The 23,467-nt window shown below is 41.5% G+C and overlaps 1 protein-coding gene and 1 long non-coding RNA gene across 2 annotated transcripts in view; one reads left to right on the top strand and one right to left on the bottom strand.

The window, feature by feature from the left end:
- The window catches only part of VSTM4 (V-set and transmembrane domain containing 4), a 31,838-nt gene extending 19,236 nt beyond the window's left edge, over window positions 1-12,602 (bottom strand). Inside the window, exons 1-4 of the mRNA XM_071439067.1 lie at window positions 12,243-12,602; window positions 6,628-7,026; window positions 2,944-3,012; window positions 2,049-2,156 (exon numbers count right to left, since the gene is read on the bottom strand). Coding sequence (XP_071295168.1) covers window positions 2,049-2,156; window positions 2,944-3,012; window positions 6,628-7,026; window positions 12,243-12,411 — 745 coding nt within the window. The 5' untranslated portion in view covers window positions 12,412-12,602. The remainder of the gene's footprint in view (window positions 1-2,048; window positions 2,157-2,943; window positions 3,013-6,627; window positions 7,027-12,242) is intronic.
- A 7,552-nt stretch (window positions 12,603-20,154) lies between these two features.
- LOC139595322 (uncharacterized) lies at window positions 20,155-20,886 on the top strand. The gene is made up of 3 exons (XR_011681006.1): window positions 20,155-20,279; window positions 20,616-20,698; window positions 20,822-20,886. It is a non-coding gene; the product is annotated as an uncharacterized lncRNA (long non-coding RNA).
- The last annotated feature ends 2,581 nt before the right edge of the window (window positions 20,887-23,467 follow it).

The raw sequence follows: 23,467 nt of genomic DNA on the forward strand, positions 1-23,467 counted from the left end.
GGGATCCCTTCTGGGATCAGATCAGAGGTCCAGTCCAGCCACCATCCTGTCTCTGACAGCTGTGTGTGTGAGCTGTGTAAATCCTTCTTCATATTCCTTTGAGTCAGTAGTCCTGAGCAAGGGCAGCTGCCCCCACTGCAGCCTTTTAGGAGCCAGGGTTATTAAGATGCTCTTTTGTGGCTTTGTGGCTTCTATGCCTCTCTTAAAGGACAGACTCTGGCTCTTCTGGTCAACCTACTGCCAATTTATATCTCAAAAGGATGAGAGAGTGCATCCCTGGGTCATGATGTGAAGTTGCATGCAACACAGACGTGCCCCTACCTTCTCATTCTCTGTTCTTTAAAGGGCCATGAAAAGCAGACACTCAAATGATCCTGCCCCTCTCTATGGGAAAGTTTTCATATTTGGACTTTGCTAAATTGTCCCATTCTAAGGCAGCTATACTGCTCCCAGGTGGTGCATTTTGATCCTAAGGAAATGGGTGCTGAGGGCACTAGGAGCTGGGACTAATACAGAGACAATGTTTAAGCCAGTCAAGGCAGTGCTTCTGTCTACCTGACAGGCCTTTTTTAAATGTATAGGAGAACAGTAGGCCCAATCCTTCAGGAGTAAGGGAATGCTCATGTACAGTGCTGACACGTTTTTGAGCATGCAAATATTCAGATATTTGGGTAGCAAAGAAGGTTTTAGCAGCTCCAAAGAACCTACTTTTTCTCTTTTGTAAATTCTTATCCTATATTGTATATTATTTCAATATTTAGCTGGTGTTGGTTCAATGTAAATAGACCTTTCCTTCAAGCTGCTTGTATGCTCACAGCAATAAATTGACAAAAACAAGCAAATTCTAACCCAATGTCTGCTCAAGAAGAACTGGGATACATCAGTCTAGTGCTTGTGGCTTCAGGGTGACTCACCATGACCAACATACTTAAGTGTGGGTACTCTCTTGGCACAAAACCTTTGTCATCACTTAACAGGGTAAGAAGAATAACATCAATCTTGCTCCTTCCTCTTGGCAAGCAGAGTTGTTGGGTTCAGTTAGAATCAGAGTAACTCTGCTAAGTGCACTACCAGGAAGATGGAGCCACAATCTGAAATGTGTTTGTGGTCAGGCAAGGGTTTCTCTATACATCTATTTCCAGCTTGCATGTCTTCTCACTGGTGTATCTGAGTCACTCATTCCTTCCTGGGACCTGTGTAGGCTGCAGAGGCAGCAAAGTCATCATTCTCTCCTGTCATTAACAAAGCAACTCACTAACCAGGCTCCTCCTGAAAGCTTCTGTTCAGAGGTGGTCCTTACACTCTGCTCTGATGTGGTGGCTGCTAAGTGTGCTGGTATCTCATCCCTGCAGCTTGTGTGAGGTCTCCAAATAAACCACTTTCAAACTGCACTGGTTACATCACAGATCTGAAATAGCACTTCCATTTACAACAACACTGCTTTGATGCTGCCTCTTTGAGAAACCCTCTCTGAGGCCAAGAATGACACAGTAACCCTTGATTTTGAAATATCATTATGAAAAGACAGATTTGAATGTTAAAATGATGCTTTAGTTTCAGAAAATACTGCGAGATCGTGCTAATAAAACCCCTCAAATTCCCAAGAATATTGACAACTACTCAAGAAAGGAGAATAAAATAGAACAGAGTTAAGATTTTAACATTGCTTTGAAACCCCTCTACATATTTGGAGAAAAATGACTCATGCAAAATTTTAGCTTCTGGTCAGAATGCAACTTAATGATTCAGCATTTGGTCTCCTCTGAAAGAAGTTCCAACTACTTTAAACTTATGTTGGTGCAAAGGTAGAAGATTTTTGAAAAGCCCAAAGGAAATTTAGTTTTATTTCCTCTCTATTTAAAGGGAAGAAAATGCCTGTGTTCTAATTTGGCTGGCAGAATTTTTCTCTTCCTACTAATTTTAATTAAAATTATAATCAAGGTAAGGAAATATTTATTTTTCCTGCTTTCTTTGCATTCTCTTCCCCTCTCCCCCTGCTCCATTTTTGGCAAGGGCTTTACAGTCATCAAGAATGGCATTTCACTCACCTGTGGATCTCCTCTTGTTCAGAAGGGACTGGCAGAGAATGACAAGTGTGAACAGGAGGACACTGATGATTCCTATGGAGCACACAAACACAGCGTACACGTACAGATCTGAAACCAAGCACAGATTATGGTCAGTGCTGCAGCTGATGCTTCATGACAATGGGACAGGAAAAAAGTTACAAGATCTAAACAGACTCTGGTCCAATAGATTTAGGGTAACAGTTCAGAAGTAGTTTAACCCTCTTGAAACTTTCCTATAGTATCCTGCTCAGTTTGAAATTTGGTTGAAGTCTGCACAAATGCAAATAGGCATAACTGCACTTATGAGTTGTGCCTTTCAGGAGCAAACAAAGAACTGGTTTGGAGATTTTTTGAGCAACAACTCAAAACCCAAAAGGACTTCATTTGGGTTATTTCCCAGCTCAAACAGCTGTTTTGTTTCGTTTTGTTTTGTTTTTGTAACAAAGAAAAAAAGCAAACACCCAATAAAACACGAAAAGTGGCAGTAGGGAGAGTGCTGAGTGGCTGGGGAAGAAGGAAGTCTGCAATTGCTTCTTCTGCTGGCAGCACTGGCTTGAAATTTTTGTATGATTATTTTTTTCTTTTTCAAACTACAGCCTTAGTCTCCCCTCATGGCTTTTATTCAGGTGTTGTAAAATAATTCCAGTGGTTATTTTCCCATTGGCCATATCAGATAGATGAGAAACTGAAGCTGGACTCTTCCATTCTCTTTTGTCCAGTAACTCTTGTACTTTGTGGGATAATTTCTCAGGCAAGGCTGGGTTTGCACAGGAACTAGAAAAGTTGGTCCTGATTTGGGGCACTTTAGTTGTTCTGTCCATTGGACTAAACTAACATCATGTATAAACACAGTAGCAGTTAGATGTATCTTTACCTTCAAAAAACTTCCAAGCTTCATGATTTTTCTTGAAAGTGGGATGATCAGAAGATTTTGATGAAATCACTGAAAGAAACCAAACAAGACATGAAAAAAATTGAAAAATGTGTGGCATAAAAAGTTTGAACCTCTGGAAGTAAATATATTTTGCCTTAGACTTCAGTGTCCCAAGATCTTGCTTTGTCTAATAGCCTTTTGATGAAACAGTTCAGAATTGTCACAGAATTGTCCTCTCTGTTTCAGGAGGATGGATGACTGTCAATATGATAACAGCTGTACAGTCTAGAACCAGAATGCAAATGCTCTGACTGCTGAAATGTTGTTCAAAACCCCCTCTCCTCTCCTCAGCCAGATTGTTTATGCATGCTGATATTTTTTATGATATCAGATTAGATGATGTCACTTAGGCCAATTCTATGGGATTTCTTTCTCTACTAATCACTGCAATGAAATGGGAGTCTGGCAATGTCCTCCAGATTGCCTGTGAGGTCTGAACCTCCAAGAGAGCTTCATGTGGCAAATCATTAGAGAACAAGTATCTTACTGGCAAGGGAATTCACTAAGGAGTGCCCTGCAGGCATGTGAAGGGTGAGGCTAGATCAATGGATATACAACTTTCAGGACCAATGAAATCTTCTCTTCAGTTGGGATGGGAAGCTCATCCTGAATATTTTAACAAATTGCTCATTTGTTACATGAAAGCATCACATGTGTAGATTTTTGGCAAGTATTTCAGGATAACTTCCCTGAGAAAAGGGCTTTTGTTCATTTTGGGAAAAAAAAAATCTTGCATTCGTGTATCTTGCAAAATTTTTACTGTTAGAAATTGCCACATGTTACTAATATTTAAGAACTCAGACTTTCTTCTATGGGAAAATCTGATAAATAATTTTTCCAACAAGACAGATTGTTGTGATCATCTTGTTTTTGTTGTCCATGCCAGTAGGATTATAGTTGGACTGCCTAATTTTCTATGTTTGTCCTCCTACAAGTAGTCTCTTCTCTTGGAGTGTAAACCATTTGGAACATCTTCCTAAGAGATGTGCAGTATCATGAGGGACTGCCTAATTGTAAATGATGTTTTTGGGATGCTTTTTTTGAATACTGTTCTGAGAAGAATACTGATTATTTTGATTTTTCTGATAGGAAGGGAGCAGAAGAACCATTTTTCTGATTTTTTTTTCTCTGATAAATTTGGCTTTTTGTGTATTCTCTGCTATAATTGACTTGGTTTTAGTCTGACATTGATGACACAAGCCCAGGAAGAGATGCCTTTAATGAGAATATGGAGGAGGAGAAAAAGTTGAACTTAACTTAGACAGAAGACACTGTGTGGTTGGATTAGGAGGCACTTTTTGGCAACACTGGCACATGGGTTTCTCTTGGTTTTATTAACAAGATTTAACAATAGCCTTCTTATAAATGCTATCTGATGTCTTGTATTCACAACACTGAAATGGGCAAACTTGCAACAAATTTCAAATTTCGGGTGGACCTTCTGAACACACTACAGAATTGCTGTAGTTGACACAAGTGCAGGAACAGAAAACTGTAAGGATTCCATCTCCACAAAAAGGCTTCTTTTCCAAAGAAATGTATTTTGCCATCAAAGTAGAAGCCAGATATGTAAGTAAAATTTAAATGTCATCATTACATAGAAAGGAATTGCAGCCTGTAACTCAACTGTTTTTCTGTAAGTCCAATATGTGTATTTGTACAAATTTATGTGTTGTGACAAAATGTATTTGCAACTTATTAATGGCCTATGAAAATTTGCACAAGCAAACTTGCTAGCAAATAACAAAATCTGAATATAAATTAATAGCAGTCGATACTACAGATCCAGCTGTCAACTTGCTTCAAGAGCAAGTTACATTTTGAAGAAGCAGAATTATCCTTTTCCCCCTGGAAATCTGCGTCTTGCACAGTAACGTCCTCTTTCTGTGTAAATTATTTTTTTTAAAAAAGAAACTCTTCTATTTCTGCCTCTACTTGATGTGCAAAGTTTTAAGAAATTTGTCTGGTGCTTTAGCATAGAGATACTATTTTGAATTTGGGCATAACTGCAGAGACATTACTGGAACAAAATGTTAGGCAACACAGCAACTGTGATGTGGTGGAACACTGGTGCCTTATTTGATAAAGCACAAGCAGTACAACTTAAGTATCCAAATGCTTCAGGCAATTTGTATTGCTCCGTTTGCTGTATCCTGGGTCTAACTGTAATAGAAGTAAATCCCTTTGCAATAAAAAGTGTAACTGATCATAATATAAAATACCAAATGCGTTTGGAATAAAATTTCCTTGAAAAGCCCAAGTGTTACTGTTGGGAAAACTGGAAACTTTATCAGTACTTGGAAAAGAGCTACCTTCCCTCTCAAGCACAGCAAGTACTGGGCACTCAGGGTGCATTAGGCAAATGCTAGCAAAGGTGGTCCTTTGCTTACAGTCAAGAGGCTTTAAGTGGCAAAACAGTTGCTATGACATTTAAAGACATGCAGTATTTCAGATATATTTTGGTATGTTTAATCTAGATTTAGAGTTAGAATAAATATGCTTTTAAGAGGCCAGGGTGGTTGTGGTGTTTGCCTCAGATCCCCACAGGGTGTCAAAAACTCTCTGCAGGCTGGCCAGCCTTCCTCTCTTGTCTCAGGTTTCCTGCTCTGCTTTGGGTCATTTGAAGTGGAGAGCAGCAATATAGCTGAGCAGACAGTGTGAAAATGATGAAGTCATGAGGTCTCAAATCCCTATTCTAATCATATATTCATGACTCATACTCGAAATCTGGGTAGAAATATTATTTAAGGACTGGACTGAAAAATTATGGATTTCCTTCTTTTCAATAATTTCATTGATCTGAACTCCATAGTTTAGCTATGAAAAGTAATGAGAGGTTTCAGTGGTATAATTAGCAATAGCCTGAGAAGCTATGAAAGATGTGGAGTGTCTCTTTGTGAGGAGGAATATGACAGGTGGGGTGACAATATTTTATGTTGCTTTTTCTTCTGCTGCCACTTACTTGGAACATGCCATTCCATCTCCAAGAACTCCTGACAAATCCACATGTTTCTACTACAGGCATTTAGGAACCTACATCATTCAGTGAACGAGAAAACACTCAACACTGCTTTCTGGCATTATATTTAAAGTTGTCCCTGTGAGATATGAACTTTTCTGTTTATAGAGACACAAGCAGGGTAGTTTGCCAGCTAGCACTGATGGCACAGCTGCTAAACAAAACCACCTCTGCAAAGGAGTCTGTTCCCAAAATCCAACTTCACCCATCTCTGAAAGTGTGGTGACTTAAGATTTGAGCTTATCCATACCAAAGGGATGGCTTGTTTTCAACTTGGTTCACATCTGCCATTTGTTGCTGGTCATTTTATCCAAAGTTCAATACCAGCAAGCTGGCCATTGCTTTTGTAGCTCTGCTTTCTGGCTGCAAGTGGTATAAACAATAGTACTGAAGTGAGAGTACTTACCAACTGCTGCTAGGCTAGAACTAAGACCAAGGGAAACACTAAGAGAGAGGCAAAATGTGAATATTAGGTTTTCTTCTCCTATCCACAGATTACACTCAAAAATAATCTAAATTCAAATGTCTTATGGGTGAATTTGCAAGAAAAAAAAGGGATCACAGGACAAGAAGAAATTATAGACTTGAAATCAGTAATCTCTCACCTCTTATTTCAGTAGCTGCTGTACCATTTGACCATGCTGTCCACTTATTTCTGTGTTTGCCAATTTCCTGTACTTTGCATATATAATGTCCTTGATCTGTTTGCTGGAGACTTAAAATAAGAAATTTGTACATAGTTCCATGTTCCTCTTTAAGAAGATGAAGTCTTTGTTTGTGAAAATGATGAGTATAATTTCCATAATACTGGACAGACCCAAACTTTGTCATTTTGATCATCAGGTGCTCCTGGGCAGGTGATGCAGCAAAAACCCACCGCACAGCCAGCAAATTGTCTGTCTTCCTCTTTTGAGAAATGTGGCAGTAAAGAGTAGCATTATCCCCCTCAGAGTATTGCACCATTGGTCCAGGAGAGACTGTCACATTTAAAGCCTCACAAACATCTGTAAGGAAAGAAAAGATGGTGAGAATCCTCCATACTGGCACAACAGCACCATAATCTGTCCCAGCACGCAAGCCCACAGCAGGTAAACTGATGGCATCTGTTTAGTGTGCAGTAATTTAATGACCTTGTAGAACCTGACATTGTCTGCCTCTCTGTGAATGTTAAGGATGGCAGGGGACCCTCCTTTTTGAGTCTGCCCCAGCATTTTTTCTGTCACTAATCAATAACCTAGAGCTGATGTGGAGACCCTGCTACTGTCACAGGACCAACTTCACGTAATCTTTTATCGGTCTTTTAACAGCTTTGGAAACTGCTCTGTGATCAGCTCTTCTGACAGCTTGCATCTTTCTTAGGAATTCCAGGCTAAATGCTTTCAATACCCAGTTTATGCTCATTTGTTCCTGTGCCAGCTTTAAGCTTAAAATAGCGCTTTCTTCTCTAGAGCTTACTTCCTGACTCCATATACAAAACAATTATCTGGCCTCAGCCTTTGCTTTGTTGAGCTAAAGAAGACAAGCTCTGTTAGTTTCCTCTTGTAAAGTAGTGTCTTTCCTATTCACCCTAACAGCCCTTCTCTACATTGGTTACAGTTTCAATTTTGGGTTTGATTGGTGTTTTTTTTTTTTTTTTAATGTAATTGACTGCTGTTACAGGCAGTGTCTAGAAAGAAGTTCTTCAATATCCTGTGGAATACTCACAGTACTGCTCAGATTTGACTGGGATATACCTTGCCTGGTATATCCCAGAATTATCTCCTCCTTTCTCATGGTACTTCCATATGTGATTTTATCTCAGGTGACAAATAAATAGGATACTTGGGTGTTTTCCCTTCTTTGTCATTTGCGGTTCAGTCACCAGCGTATCGAAGAAATTCTTACTAATCCTCAAGTATGTGATTTAGCTGTTCTAACTTCTGCTCCACTTCTGTTACCCCATCCTCAGTTTTTCCTATGTGCTGTCCTCTTCTTATGCTGATTTAAGAATGTAGCATTTCAATGTGCATGCTTCTGTCTACTTCTTTTAGACATCATTTGTGCAGACCTTACATCATACTGTTCCTTAGACTATCACTGGAAGACCACTGAATTCTCTATGTCCTACTGTTCCCCATGTCCTCTGTTTTAAGTAATGTTCTCCTTGTCATAATCAAATGGTCATCTCAAACTTGGGTTAAATTCATCAGACGAGTTTTTCTGACTACAAATTCAAGTTAATCTGACAGTATTTGCATTACAAAATATGACATGAGATCATATGGGGACAAATGATTATTCCATTGTTCCATTAATTTCTGGTTCTTGTCTTTAATGTTTTTCATCCTAAACCATCACTTAGACCAGTTCTTTGTCTCTCTAGTAATAGCCAGTATAGGTGAAGGATGAAAGAAGTGTCCATAGCAGTTAAACAGAGGATGTTTTCCCTTTCCTGACAGAACTGATTTATACTGGACTGATTTTCTGAGGCATGGGAATCAACACTCGTTTTATTTCCTTCCTAATGCACGTTAAGTCCTGATTAGTCATATCAGAGAGTGATCTATTTCTGACCAGTGCTGTATTGTGGCAATGTGTTCCCTAAATGATTTGTGATGAGCAATCTACTGGTCTGAGGGCATCCACTAGAGAGAGAACCATATTCCAGCAGTGAGCAAGCTCTCCCTGCAATGCACTCTGCAAAGCATGAAATGTCCTCTAAACTGTGAACTTCCTGTTATGTGAATACTGTACTGTACTCAAATTCTAATGAGAATTGCAACTCTGGGAAAATGATTTTTTCATTTCTGGACACTTTTCTAGCACATCAGCAAGGAACATTTTAACAAAGGGGATGAGTGTTTTGGCAGAGACTATTGTCTGACATCAGCTCCTGAAACACAAACATATATTTATCTTCAAAATAAGCAAGTAAAGTATTTCCATTCTATTTCTGAAGGAGTTTTGGAGACACTGGTTTTATAACCCCAGTGAAGCAGTGAAATGAAGTAGTGAATTATATCACCTTACATACAGTAAATCCACTAAATTAAAGAAGTTGCATTGCAACTGTTTGAGAAGAATTCTGAAAATTAATAGTATGATAATTATTTTGTGCCACTTCTGTCAAAGTCTCTACTGAATGGCATGTTTATTCCAAGTAGACATTATTTTTTTGTTATGAAGGAGAAAATATTTTGTATAAAGAACAATTTGGATTTTTTAAAAAAATATTGAAGAAACTAGAGCTAAGCATGGATGAGGTTATTGATAAAATTATTTGTGCATTATGTTTGTCTGCATTTCACGTAAATGCATTTGTCTGCAATTCACGTAAATGCCAAAGCAAGAGGTTATTTTGGATTGTAGAAAGCATAAAAGTAGAACAGGATGTTGAAATTTAAAATTAAGGCTGAATCCCACCAAAAGCTTTCCAGGCATGAAACTTCAGTTATGATTCTCTGGACTTACCAACCTTGGTGCTTTACCAGCAGAAGGGAAGCCAGTAAATGGCTGTCTCTGCTATCAAAATAAGATTAAATTTGAAGGCTGTGCTGCTTAGTAAATAAGGAATAACTTTGAGGTTTTCAACACTTTTTGGTGTCCTCAAATGTACTTCAACAATGAATGTTTAATAAATCATTTATAAAATTATGGTTTGGGTAAATGAAAAAGACAGACCTTTTTTCTACTGAAATTGTGAACATGTCATGAAAACTGTAAAGAAAAACAATTATGTCATTTTCCTGACATGTGAATTTCTTTTTTGAAAAAGCTGGCTAGGAGTAATTGTGAAACAGAGTCCCAAAATAAAAGGAAAAAATAAAAAGAAATCATTGCTTAATTCCAAACTAGGCAGAACATAGTGCCAAGAAGTACCCAAGAGAAAATGCAGAAGAAGTCAGATCTGGTGATGATGGACAGATTCTGATCCCTTTCTAGCTGTTTACACTCTTACAAACATTGGTATTTTATACCTAATGCTTCTACTTTTCCTCTGGGGACATGCCTTTTTATAGGTACATATCAAATTTTGCATCCTTCATGTTTCTAATCAGTGGGAACCTATCTCCTTATCTTCCTTCTGTGGCTCCCACTGGTGCAGCTGCACAAGTATAGCAATGAGAAGAGTTTTGGAGATCTCATGCTGCTTTTATCATGGTACCAGCTCATGTTGAACAGGGTCAGGTGATGCTTTATATAAAGCAGAAAAACAGTATCCATGTGACTTTATCCTCCTACTGCCATTGGAAGAGAAACAGTGGATTTTTAATGAAAGAATTCATTTCCCTCCAATGTGGAAAGCAAAACCCTCATTCAAGGCTCTCAGACAATAGTGGACATGTTCCTCCTGTCTTTAGCAGGCACTGGTCAGGCCCAACATGAGGTTTACCCTTGTAATGGGCTCCTTGCCAAGAGCAAGAGACCTCACAACTTAAGCGCAGGCTTCTGTGCCAACATAACATTGAATTTCTAGACTTGAGATTGCTGTTTCGAGTGAGGAATCACTGTTTATCTTCTTCTGCCTTCCTGGTTTAGTACGATGTAGCTGTTCAGGTGGAGCTCACCACAAGAGTTTCAGTCTCATTTCTGCTTGGAAAGGGAAATTATTTATAGAATGGGAGGAGAAAGAGTCAGAGACTTGGTGATTTCTTTGCAGTGTGCTTAACCATCAAACTTCTCTCCTTTTTGCAATGAGCTTGCTTAGTTGCTCCCATCCCAACATTTTACCTGTTTGCTTCTCTGGTATGTTCCACCAGCATGTCTCCATAGCCTGTGGGGACTCAGGAAAGGTGACTGCTGCCTAAGCTATGTTTAAAAAATCCACTTTGAAAATAGTCCACTTCTGCTTACACCAGCTCAAATCCAAGAATTAGCTAGATTTGGACTTTGCTGTCTGCCATATTACACAGCAAAACACTTTAACAGCACTGTCAGGGGTACCAAACTATACTTCTAGCACCCAGAATCTTGTTTATGCCAGGGCTGCTCCCCTCTTTCTGTGCGGGAACAGTGCCAGAGGACTTACAGTGGCCACTGGGTCCTTACAGGTGGTGAGCAGTTTCAGCATGGCTGTGGTTTTGTGGGGAACCCCAGTTACTCCAGCTGAGATAGAAGTGGAGCTGCTCCTGTGCTCAGCTGCTCACAGTCCAGGTTTAGTGCTGTATACGGGCCTCTCTCTCTTCCTCCATGGAGATGATGGGCAGAATCTGCAACCCAGCCTCCAGTGCCGCAAGGACTGATAGCTGGGGACTGGAGGTGCTTACCTTCTGATCTAGCTTTGCACAACCAGAAGCATATGGGGTGGCTTTTATCTGTGTTGTAGTTTGTTCAGTGAAGCTATGCTACTGTTAAAGCCTGCTTTCGTTTGATTTCTTTACAATTAAAAAGAGCAGATGAGCCAAGAAGCAGCAAAGCTCTTTGTTTAAATGAAAATAATTAGGAGCTGACTAGCAAGAGCACCGACAAACAACCAGCCGTTTTCAATTGAACAGATCTGTCAGCAAGTTTCACAAGTCAGAAGCCCCCCTCAGAGAAAGCTTCTGCACTGACTAAAGACGGACTTGAACCAAACCTCTGCCTCCACCATCTCTTGCCCTTCTGAAGTTCGAATTCAAGTCTTTAAATTAGCCTTGAATGAGCAAGGCTTCCTCACCCCTCTAAGCTCACCGCACCTGGAAGTTCAGATCCACACTCTGTGTCTGTTCTGCAGCTTCAGGACACATAATGCTGTCCAACATACCTTTGTTTTTAGAGCAATAAAGGGTCTTAAAGCGAGGACACTTTTTACAAGTGACCTACAACTGCAACCTACAGGTTCTATTTCCACCTGATGCCAACAGGATCAGGGCACCTGTGGCAAAAACAACGCCGAATCTCCCTTTGCTTCGGCTTTGCCTGGCAGAGAAGACGGCCGAGGACCCATTTCCATGAACTTCCATGGAGAGTCTGGCTTTCCTTTCTAAACAGGATCGGATCGCTGCGAAGAAGCGCTGCTGCCTGGAGCCGGGGAAGCGGCAGCGGAGCGGGACAGGGAGCGGGCGGGCGGAGGGGCCCCGGGGCCCGGCCCCCAGCTCTGGCCCGCGGCCCGTCCCGCCGCCCGAGCCGCCCGCTGCTGCGGGACCCGGGCCCGCTCCGCGCTGGGCGGGGGCTGCCCGAGGCGGGCCGAGGTCCCGCGGGGCCGGGGGAGGGCTCGGGTCCCACCGAGGCCGAGGGAGGATCGGGTCCCGCTGGCGCTTACCTGGGGCCGAGGCCGTGGCCAGCAGGGCGGCCAGCGCCGTAGCCAAGAGGCGCATGGCCCGCGGGGCGCCGGGTCCCGTCCCGTCCCCCTCTGCCGAGCTGCCTCCCTCCTCTCCTCCCGGCCTCTCGCCTCCTCCCGCCCGGTCCTCCCTTCTCTCCTTGCTTTTCATCTCCTCCCCTTTCTCCTCCTTTTTTTTTCCTTTTTTTTTTTTTTTTCGCGCTTTCTTCCTTCCCTCCCTATTCCTTTGCGCTTCCCCTGACGCCTTCAACTCTCCTCTTTTTCACGCTCCCTTTGCCTTTCGTTTCTGTCCACACCATGCCTGTAGGGTGGCATCAGGGCTAGACAGGGATGCTCCATCTCTAGCCTCCGCGATCCTCTCTGCACACACACACCCCTTGCCCAAAGGACACGGGTCTGTGTCGAGGGGAAATGAGAAACTCCCTCCCTCCCTGAGTACAGAAAACCTCTGTACGAGCAGGTGAGGCAGCCCGGCAGCTGGAGGCTGTGGGGTAGACAGCTGGGATGGGGAAGGCTGTATCAGGCATCCTCTCAGGTATCCTGGATCTGTTGGCAATTTTGCAGGCCCTCATGCCCATTCCACTCATCCCATTCCATAGCTGGAACAGGACCACCACTCCCTGGCAGTTCTAGTTAACATTATCTCCCATTCCGTGGGTTCAGGTGGTGGCAGCCTGGAGAAAAGGAGGTCTGGCAGGCAGGAGCAGCCCTTCAGCAGGCATGGGAATGAACACTGTAGGCATTTAGGACACCTGTGCCAGGACATTGCATACTGTGCTTTCGTGTTTGCCCTCTGCTGTGAGCGCACCCACTGACCACTAACAATCAAACTCTCGAAAACCATCCTAAATTAATTGATAGCGTAGCTTCAGGTGCATCACCCTAACGTTAATGTCCTTGTTTTCACAAATGGTACTACAGTGCTAGGCCAGAACAGACAAGGGAAGTTGGCACCTTGCAGTCCATTCCTGCCTCTCCCCTGTGCTCCTTTTGAAGTGTTTATCACTTGAAAGCCTACAAATCTCCCCAGATATGGATTTAATACTTCTGCCAGCAGGTATGATAGGTTATATATCAGCTTGCATGAAGTATGGATGATACAAACACATTGGCATTCCTGCTTCCCTGGATAGGGCAATTAGTACGGATTTAGCTACTCCACCCCTCTCCTAGTAATTACTTAGACAGGATCATACATGTCTGCTTTTAAGCATCACAGATAATTTATCATGTGCTAAATCTGATCCTTATGAGACGGAAAACTGCCTTTAAAATCTTGTAATTTGTTTCCTCCAGGAAGAGACTTTGGTGTCCATACAGCAAACTCTTCTCACAAGAGAGTGACAGGTCTGGATTATGCACAGGGCACTATCAGACTTGAGGAAGCAGAAGCAGTTTTTAAAATTTATGCTGCCTGGGGAAGTAATTAAAATTTGTAGATTCAAATCTACTCTTTTAACACAGCAAAGGGAAATCCTGTCAAAGAGATAAACTAATTCAAAAACAAACAGACAAATTCACCAGAAACATTCTACCAGCAATTATGTAGTTTGATAGTCCTGATGGAAACTCCATTTTAGGACGTCCTTGGTCTGCTGATTGGGAGGAAACCAGGGATGACTGACTTTGCATACCCTTCCAATGCATCTACTCCTTGCTGTTGCTCAAGAGAAGATATTAGGCTGGATGGACATCTTAAACCTTCTCATATAGTTCTGCTAGGCTCATTCATGCCTCACGCCATGTCTCTTATAAATGACTTCAGCCTACTAATCTTTTAATGGTGTATACAAAATACTGGTGTAAAGACATCAGTAAGGACTGCCTAAGGTCCCATGTGAGTGCTTGGGCCCTACAGAGCTGAAAGATGCACTGCAAGAGTCAGTATCAATTTTTGTTGTTTGTCAACAATCCCCATTCCTATTGGCACCAACAGTTCCTTTAATTGCATCAAGAGCCCTAACAAGCTTTGGGACAGAACTAGATCATTTAACTGGGGAGAAGGCTTTATATAATGTATATAAAGACAGAAGAGGAGTCAAAGGCACATCTGGACTTCTGAAATCTCTCATGTCTGACAGTTTATGAAATCTCTTGTGTCTGACAGTTTATGAAATCTCTCATGTCTGACAGTTTATGAAGTCTCTTGTGTCTGACAGTTTACTGAAAACATACTCTCTCTGTTTTGAGCATGTGATCTCTGTACTTTTGACAGTTCCCTCTGTGTTGTGGGTTATGTCTTTTGTGTAGAATCGCTTTTATTGCTCCGTCTTGAAACTTCTTCAACATAAAAACATAAAAAGTGATTCTTACTCTTAAAGGGATATTTATTCTAAAGTTCCAGAGGTACTTTTAAAAGTGGTCTAGGCTGAAAGTCTTTTTTACTTGTCATAGCATAAATGAGCTCAGGTGATGCTGCCCTTTTAGGTTTTTGCTAAGGGAGAGCTTTTCTTTGCACAGCTAGAACAGGACCTGTACACATCTCTCTCTTGCTATCTCTAAATTGTACTGCCAGCAGCACTCATCAGGTAACCCAGCAGCTAACACACCTGAGGAAATCTACGTTGTGCCAATCCCTTAGGAAATACTCATGGGCCCGACAGCACTAGTCAGGCTAGTGAGCTGTGGGCAAACATAAACTTCTGACCTCCCATCTTCCCAGGTTAAATACAGATTTGTTGGATGACTTTTTACAAATCAGTTCTCACCTCTGGGCTGCAGGTGGATGATATGCAACTTTCCTTTGTCCCTCTGTTGGAAGGGTTTGCTATTGGAACTAAGGCAACCAGGAAAGGTGGCAGTTGTATGATTTGACTTTCTTTGCTGTTAAAATCTTACATCCTTTCCACCCATTTGTTGCTACTGAAATGTTTCTGCTTTTGTAAAAAGTTTTTTCAAGATTTTTTTATGTCTCTTACCTGATGCCATCACAGTTTACCCACGCACCAAAAATCCCAAAGGCCAAATGAACATGCAGTACAATTGCCTTTTTCTGCCCAGGCTGGGTGCACAGCTCCCTCTGTAAGACAGCGCACGTCCCTTTGCTGCTGTGGAAGTGTGCTGACGCACGCCAGTGGAGCCTCTGACCCGCAGGATATGGCTTTCTCAGCTCTGGCAGCACGCATGTGGCCTCGTTTCCTGCTGAATGGGTCTGCTCTGAGGAGAAAAGTGCCTAGTCAGCACTCCAGTGCAGCTGACACAGCGCAGCCTGGCTGTTTGCAGAGCCTGGAGCCCCTCTCTCCCTGGGGCAGTGTTATTGAAATACCAGCTTTAGTCGCTCGGGGTGAGACCTGCTGTGCAAATCCCCTTTGCCTCTCTGCAAAGCCACATCTGTCAGGAGAGGTAACCACAGCCTCTTGGCTTTTGCTGTCCTGTCCTCCTTCTCTGGCTGTTCTTAACCTGCCTTCTTTCTTTGAAAGGTCTTACTTGCATTCCCAAATCTGTCTCCAGAACCTGCTGCAGGATTCCTGTGAGCAGGATTGTGGCTTGCCCTTACAGTAGTGTTGCAGGGTGGCAGAGGGACACAGTGGCATCCATTGCAACTCACACTGGACTGCTTTGGCTGGGCTCTAGCATGGAAAAAAGGTTTTCTCAGGGCTGCAGCTCTCTCTTGTGGGGCTGGGGTGGGCTGCCTGCTTTCACACCTGATATGCTGTTAAGGAGAGCTATGCTTGTTCTGAGTGATGTATGGGAGTTTGCTCCCCACCTGCAGCAATAAACTGTCTCTCTGAACTTTTCATTTTTCACCTGGCCATCACCTTTCAGGGCTACTACAGCTTATCACCCTTCCACACCTCGTGCAGGCAGCATGCAAAGATGCTCTCTGCCTGTCTGGAACCTACCTTCAGAGACATGAGTTATGGCCAGGTCTTTTTCAGAGGCCAGCAGCTGGTAGCTCCCATGGCCCATGGAATCCTAATTAAAAATGAATGTTCAGTGATTGAAGATGGATAAAATCCAAACTGATTCAATGTTGCCAAGCATGGAGGGTGTTTGGATCTGCATCCAAATTTTCCTATTCCTTTAATGGGCCAAGTTACCTTTGAACTGTAGCAATCCAGAACTTCTGAACAATGTGGTTCTGCTCATGGTATTTTTCTATGGCTATTTGGTGGACCAGTATGTGGAAAATACAGTTTTGTGAACCCAGCTCCTTGTCAACAGAAAAAAACACTATGTAAGAGCTTCCAAATTGTAAGCATCATGCCTTTTATGTCTCTGAACATCATGCAATGTTTACACAGTGTTTGGGGCTTTGATCATATTTTTCTTGTGGCCATTTATTTCTGACTGATTGGAAAATATCTAAATAGATAGGGTGATGTTGTTAACTGCAGATTTCCTTTCCCCCTGAGTAAAGTGTCCTTCTTCCATTCCCTTTTCCTTTATTCTTTCAGGATTATGAATGAATGATACTGATGTATCTGGGTAGGGTCTGAGGTTTTGTAGCTGTTGTGCAGCCACTTTCAAGAAGTGAAATCCTTACTATTGATGCTGTAATGTAGTTTTCATTTTCTCTTTCTTCACATAAGAGCACATTTTGTTTTGCTACAGGAAACTTGCTTTTGTTATTATTTTTATGATTCCGTTTAGGACTGCACTAAAGCACAGGGGATTTAGTATATTTTTTTTAGCTTTTGCTTCAAGTTTGATCATTCCAATTTTCAGGGCACTGGTAATCCTGAGAAAAAATGAGACCTGTGGGTATTTTGCAAGAGTTTAGAGACTCTGTCATGTAATTCCTGCATAGTTAGGTGTATGCAAGAGTTGAAGAGTCTTACTGTGATTTTCATGCACAAAGACACAGTTCCAGCTTCATACAGTTGAATATAGCAGTGTCACCTTCATTGAGTGGTAGGTGGCAGTAATTTCATAGAGTGGTAGGTGGCAGTGTCATTTGGAACCATTAAAAAGTCCATTGCTGCTCCAGTTCTATTCTCCAAAAATATTAAAATGTCAATTTTAGGTGGCCTTATTTCTGGCAGTTGGTGAGCAAATATCATGTTAATATGGATTTCAAAGGCTTTTCAGTGGATTGGTATGTTCTGGCCATGCATTCTCCTTAGACATCTGTCCCAGTTAAAACATTACTGACAGGACTTCAAGCTAGCCCCTGTGAGCCTGCTGGTCTCCCTCTGCTCAGCTCAGAGAGGACACAGACTCCAGAACCACACAGTCAGTGAGATTGTCCTGATAATGCACTGTGCTATCACCTGTTCTGCCTTGCCTTTCTCCCCAGACAAGTATTGCAGGCAGGTTTGGGGAAGGACAAGTCTCTCTGAAAGACCACAGGATATGGTTTATCTCTGAAGTCTCATGCTTCATGGAATTCAGTCTGTGCTTTCCACACATTCTGTGTTGGCACCATATTTTATATGGACTTTATGTCCATAATTTCTCTCTCTCTTGCCATTTTCTAAGGGACTGACTGATGTAAGGATGACTCTACTGAGACAAAGAAATTATCCTGCTGGTTCAGTGCCCTTTTTCTGACTGTGGCTGGAATAAACAAACACTTAAGGGCAGGGCAAATACACAGTATTGTGTTCCCAGGAGACTTTTCCAGCTTCATATGGTTTGCAGCATGTACTGTCTCAGCAAGATGTGTCTCAGAGCCTCCTGACCAGACCCAACCACTCAATGTGCTCTTTTGTCACTCAGTTCTGGGCTGAGGAGACAGAAGTTTTCCAGTCCATCCCTCCTCTGTGGACAGGGTAGAGGTGTGGCTCCAATGGCGCCAGATGTGGTTTCTAATAGAATAAAACTTGATGGGAAGGAAAAAAATTTAAGGTGAAGCTGATCATGAAACAATCACTGTATCTACATAGGGATGGTTGAAGAGCTGCTACATGGCTCTTGGCAAGTCACACTACAAAAGCAGTGAACTAAAGTCAGAAGGTGTAGTGTACTTGTCTCAGATTTGTTGGGTTATACTTGGATTTATTGTCTTAAGTTTTCAAACATCTCTTCAACAAGTTTTCCAAAGTAGCTCATTTAGCCTTGATGTATCTTAAGAATAAATGCTTCCATATAAATTCTTTTGACCTACCTGCTTCTGTTCAGAAACCAGAAATACTACAAGAAATGTACCCCTTCCCCTTTCCTGGTATTTCTGATCTGCCCTTACCCAGTGACCTGGATTGAGAAAGATTGAAGTAGTGTCCAAGCAGAGAATTGAATGGTTGTGGAATGCAAGGTTTGGGTGAAGGTGAATTAAAGGGAAGAATGTTGGACTAAATGAGATCTAAAGAGCTCTTCTAGCCTTGGGGGTTTTTTTGAGACTGCTTTACACTTTCTGTATGTTGTCTCCTTTAGTAGAAATACTAAATTCTTGAACAGACCACAGAAGAAATCATTTAAGGTCTTCACATCCCAAGGAATAAAAACATTTTGTATCTGACCTACTTTGTCCTTCTTGGACATAGATAGAATCTTGCCCTCTGATCTCCATTTTCTACCATGTCCACCAAGAGTTTCTTCTGTTTCTGCTTTTCTTAAGGATAATAAATCCTTGACCAAATTTCTTATTTGGATAATAAATTGTGACTCTGTGACTCTGAGTTTTGAGTTTTTTAAAACATTCCAAGCTGAAAACAAAATACCCACGCACATAGTCACAGCACAGTTTGTTGTCAGAAAAGCAGGGAATCCTTCCCTAACCTCAGGAATGTCCCTGGAAGATGTGCTGCACTTTTGCTCTGTTGTGAGGAACGGTGTTGCTGCACTTCGGCAGCTGCTAATTTTAAAACAGATTCTTTAAACTTAAAAACAGAAGCAAAAGCCTACTGTTTCTTAAGGAATTCTTCCAGTAAAAATCTTTATCAGAGACATTTTAATCAGGGAACTTCAGTCAAATTTTGTGTGCTATGCAGGTTTGAGTAGTGGTTGAACTTTGAACTCTAAGCTTCAGGAGGACTTATGGATGAGACAAGTGGTTGTGTTTCCTGCTGAGCAGTGAAATAATGGAAAAGTATTTATCCAAACATCCAGTAGGTCTGTGGACTGCTTAAAAAGTTACCTCACTTGTGTTTCTAAGATGAGCTCTCTGAAGAATTTTTGACCCAGCTTTGAATAAACAAAATATTTGTTTCATGTCCTTCAAATACAGGGTATTTTAGAATAGAATGTCTTTCATGTCGTAGATGAGGACATATGTTCCTCAACACTGCATCTAAGTGAAAAACAGGCAGACACAGTAGCACATTAAAGGCATCTCTTTCATGTACCTGTCAGGTACTGAATATTGTCTTCTTCATCTTCTTTCCTTTAAAGGTAATAATAAGGAGCAAAAGAAATATGTCTGGTCTTTTTCAAAGTACAGAAGTTCAGTTGCCACTTGTTAAAAGATTCTTTGCAGAGAAAGAAGCCAATCTCACATGCTGCACATACCATAAGCTTGGATGCATCCCTTAACCAAAAATAGATATTTTTCTTAGCATTATTGTGGCCACGTGGAAAAGATGTAGAGATGTCATATCACCAAACCAGCTTGTATTTTTTCTGTCTGAGAAGTTGCTTCAAATAAGCTCCCAAATATGCACTATCTATTAAAAAAAAGAATCTGATTTTTTTTTCCTGCATTCCTCTCCTTACATGAGAAGGCAATAGACAAAGTTTGTCTCCTAAAGCAGGAAGAAGATAACTGCTTCAACAGCAGGCCTTTGAAAGGTGCCAAATTATTTGCATTGTTTGATGGAAGAGGAGAGGTCCTGACCCATGAAAAACTAGTGATTTTGATGTGGTGAAGTAGCAGCCAGATCCCTTTTGACTGTGTCTGGTCTGATTTGCTGGCTCCATGGCTACGTGGAACAATAGTCTGTGCAGGGCAGCTGGGACGTGGGCAGAATTACAAGTGAGCATCCGTCAAATTCCTCTGCACAGCACTAAGAGGGCTTTTCCTCTGCACTTTCCAAATGACAGAAAACCTGTGTGAATGATTCTTTATGGCTTGGGATAGGCAGCTTTGAATCAGGATTGTACCCTGGAAAAATGAAAAAAATATTTTTGTCACCCATGAAGGTATTAAAAGTGTACTGTGTTGATGTTAAGTCAGATATTGGCAAAGCTCTGGTGGTGGGTTGGTTGGTTTGTTTGTTTTAAAGAGAATAATAATATTTGCACAGTTTGAAAAAACAATTCTCTTTGTGGAGAGCCTATGCGTAGACTATTTCTATTCTGATGGTTAAAGTCTGTCAAAAGTTAATAATAGCAGTGGAAGTTTCTGATGGGGATTGTTGATGAGGAGTGCCAGTAAGCAGTGGCTGAGTTGCTTTTCATGGGTTTGTGGGATTATATCTAGAAAAACAGGGCAGTTTCTTGGAGCTGCAATTCTATCAAAATGTATGTTATCCACAGCAGACATTGAGCAAAGGCTTCCACCTGGGGAGTGACTGCTGAAGGGTGTCCCACACCTGAGGCTGACTTCACCTGGCTACAAGGTTTGTGTGTGCCTGAGTGGCTGGGGAGAGACACAAATGGGAAGGAGGAGAACTCACCTCCTTCTCTGGGACTCACAGCAGACATCATGCTGATCTTTAAGGGAAGTCTGTATTTGAATCTAGGAAACCTCTAAAGTTAAATCAGATGAGTGAGTGAGAGCATCTAAATTCTGCTTGACTGGCAAATAAGGTATGTTGTACCTTGTAGTGTCTTGTTAAATATCTGCTGCTGATTCTGCTCTTGAATTCTGATTTATTTATTTTTGTTATTCAGAATCCTCAGTGCACAAGCAGTCAACACTCTGACTCAAAAGAAAAGCTAGCCAGACAGTGAATGACCACAGTGCTAAATGGCCATAATATGAGCCATGGCATAGGCAAGTGATTTTCCGAAAAGGAGTCTATTTGAACATTGCTCTGAAGAAAAAAAAGATTATAGGGAAAAAAGGAAGCAGGATACTATCTTTTAAAAGTAATAGCACACAATACAGGCTCCAAAATGTTCTATAATTGTTTGTGGTACAGCCTCAGAGGAAGGAAGTATTATCATTAAAAAGAAGTAATTTGAGTGAAGCTGGAGATCATAACATTCCACTCACCCGTTGAAAATGCCTACTGTCAAAACACGGGTTTCCGATAATACCCAGAGACTTTCTCTGCTTCTTTTGATCTGTTGGCCTGTAACAAATACACTTTCCTTCTCTGACACTGAACTTAGGAAAGTAAACAAAATCAAAACCATATTTAAATCACTGATTCACAGAAAACATTATGCTCACATATGTATGTCAAAGGCCTATGTTATATTAGTCATTATAATTAGATTAGTACACACATCTGTTTTACAATAAAATGTGAGTAATGTGTCACTGATTATTAGCATCTGTAGTTCTTTCTAGCGATCATATTTCCGTTTTTAAAGGCTGCACAATCTCTGGATTAATAAAATGTGCAAAAGCAGATTTGAAGTTTAAATTTAAAAATTAAAATACCCTGAGTTGTACTTTGATTTTGCTCATATCAGTATTTGTCATCAGGGACATCCTGGCTTTCCATGAACTGTCTGTTTTGCCCCTTTCAGCAACCAGAACAAATGTTCAACAACTGGACTGATATTTCTTCTCTGCCTTCCCAGACAAATGTGTCTAAGCTTGGCCTCTCTTTACAAGAGTAGTTTTCCTGGAACCCTGTGAATTAGAGAAATTGTGTCCTTTCAGCACTGCTCTGCCCTCTTTGAGAGCATCCCAATTTCCCAAAAGTGTCACTAAAGCCATTTTTATTTGTTTTGGTCACTCCTTCTCTAATGAGTGCATTGTTTTAACCAGACTCAGAATGTTAAGATCAGCTATAAGATTTTTCCTTCTTCACTAAATCTTGGAAGACACAATATTATTGAGCAGCCCACAGCTGCAGCCAAATCATGTTTTGTAGCCATGGTGTCCAGACATCTCCAAAAGCAGCAGTGTTGGTGTTGTCATCACTGAACTTGCCAGGCCTCCCTTGCCATCTCATCAAGAATTACAGCTCTAAAATAGTTTTAAGCTCTGGGCATGGTTTTGGCTTGTGTGCCGAGTCACGTACTGTTGTTTTGTACTCTGAATGCCATGAGCAGGTCCTGTCTTTATTTCTTTACTTATGGTGTATTTTCATGCTATCATGGCCACATTATCAGAGCAGCCTGCTCCCTGTAAGCTTCAGTTAAGTCTGGGTGACTTCCTTTTCTTGTCAGATTCCAGATGTTTTGGCAGAGTTTATTTCTGGGTCTTTCATGATCCTCTCTTTGGCTTCTCTGTGCATGTATGTGTGTCATCATGCCTGTGATGAACTCTGCTCTTATCAGGTCTAGTCAACTACCATGCTCCCCCAACCCCCTAACTCCCCACTCCAGGAAAAAAAAATGTTCATCTTTCAAGTCTTTGATCTGTTACAGACTCCTCTAATACTTTCCATTCCCCCTGCATTAAAACAGTCTTGCCCCATTTTTGCACAGAATGCAGTCCTGCTTAAGGTTCTGCAATCCATTTTCATTGCGAGACTCTTGGCTGTCTTAATTGAAAACTAATAAAACTTCAAGCAACTCAGAACCAACTTTTATCAGAAATAAAATTGACTTTCTGCCCAGTATCCTTCTGATAGCATTCACTGTGGCTGTAGAATCTGTGCATGTCTTCTCTGAGGGTTTTTTTCCACTAGTAGGGAGTTTACCCACTCCTCTATTCATTGCTGCAGAACAGTTTGATTCTCCCTGATACTGTACTTTGTCCTGAGCTAAGGCCAAGTCTGAGAGCCTGACAGCCTGTAAATGTGATATCTGAATGTGTCAGCATTGTTCTGCATGGAGCACCATCGAACTGAGCATTTCCTTCTACACGTCCCATACAGCAGTTTTAAAGGCACAGCTGCACACATGCTGTGAGCACATTTTCCCCAGGACATTTACCTTTCCACCCCTCACTTTTATGCCCCACAATGGCATTGTGGAGGTGGAAAATTAAAAGAGCTTAATGCAGGCTGCAGCCCAGGGCTGTGAATTCATCTCAGCTGCTTGCAGAGTGTTAATGGACACCATGCAGGCCAAAAAGGCACAGAGGGAATCTGTCCCAACAGTTTTTAAAGCTTCACCTCTGTTGGTAATGTCACCTTTGAGAGCTAATGAAACAGTTTTCAGATGTGGGTCTGGTCTCTGCTAATGCTTATGATTGTGAACATACAAAGAGTATTGCATACACCAATGGGAAGTTTACTTGGGCAAAATTCCCACTGAGGTCA

This window comes from Agelaius tricolor, unplaced genomic scaffold, assembly GCF_023055355.1.
Source record: "Agelaius tricolor isolate 1412-34295 unplaced genomic scaffold, bAgeTri1.0.p SCAF_13, whole genome shotgun sequence".
Classification (NCBI taxonomy): domain Eukaryota; kingdom Metazoa; phylum Chordata; class Aves; order Passeriformes; family Icteridae; genus Agelaius; species Agelaius tricolor.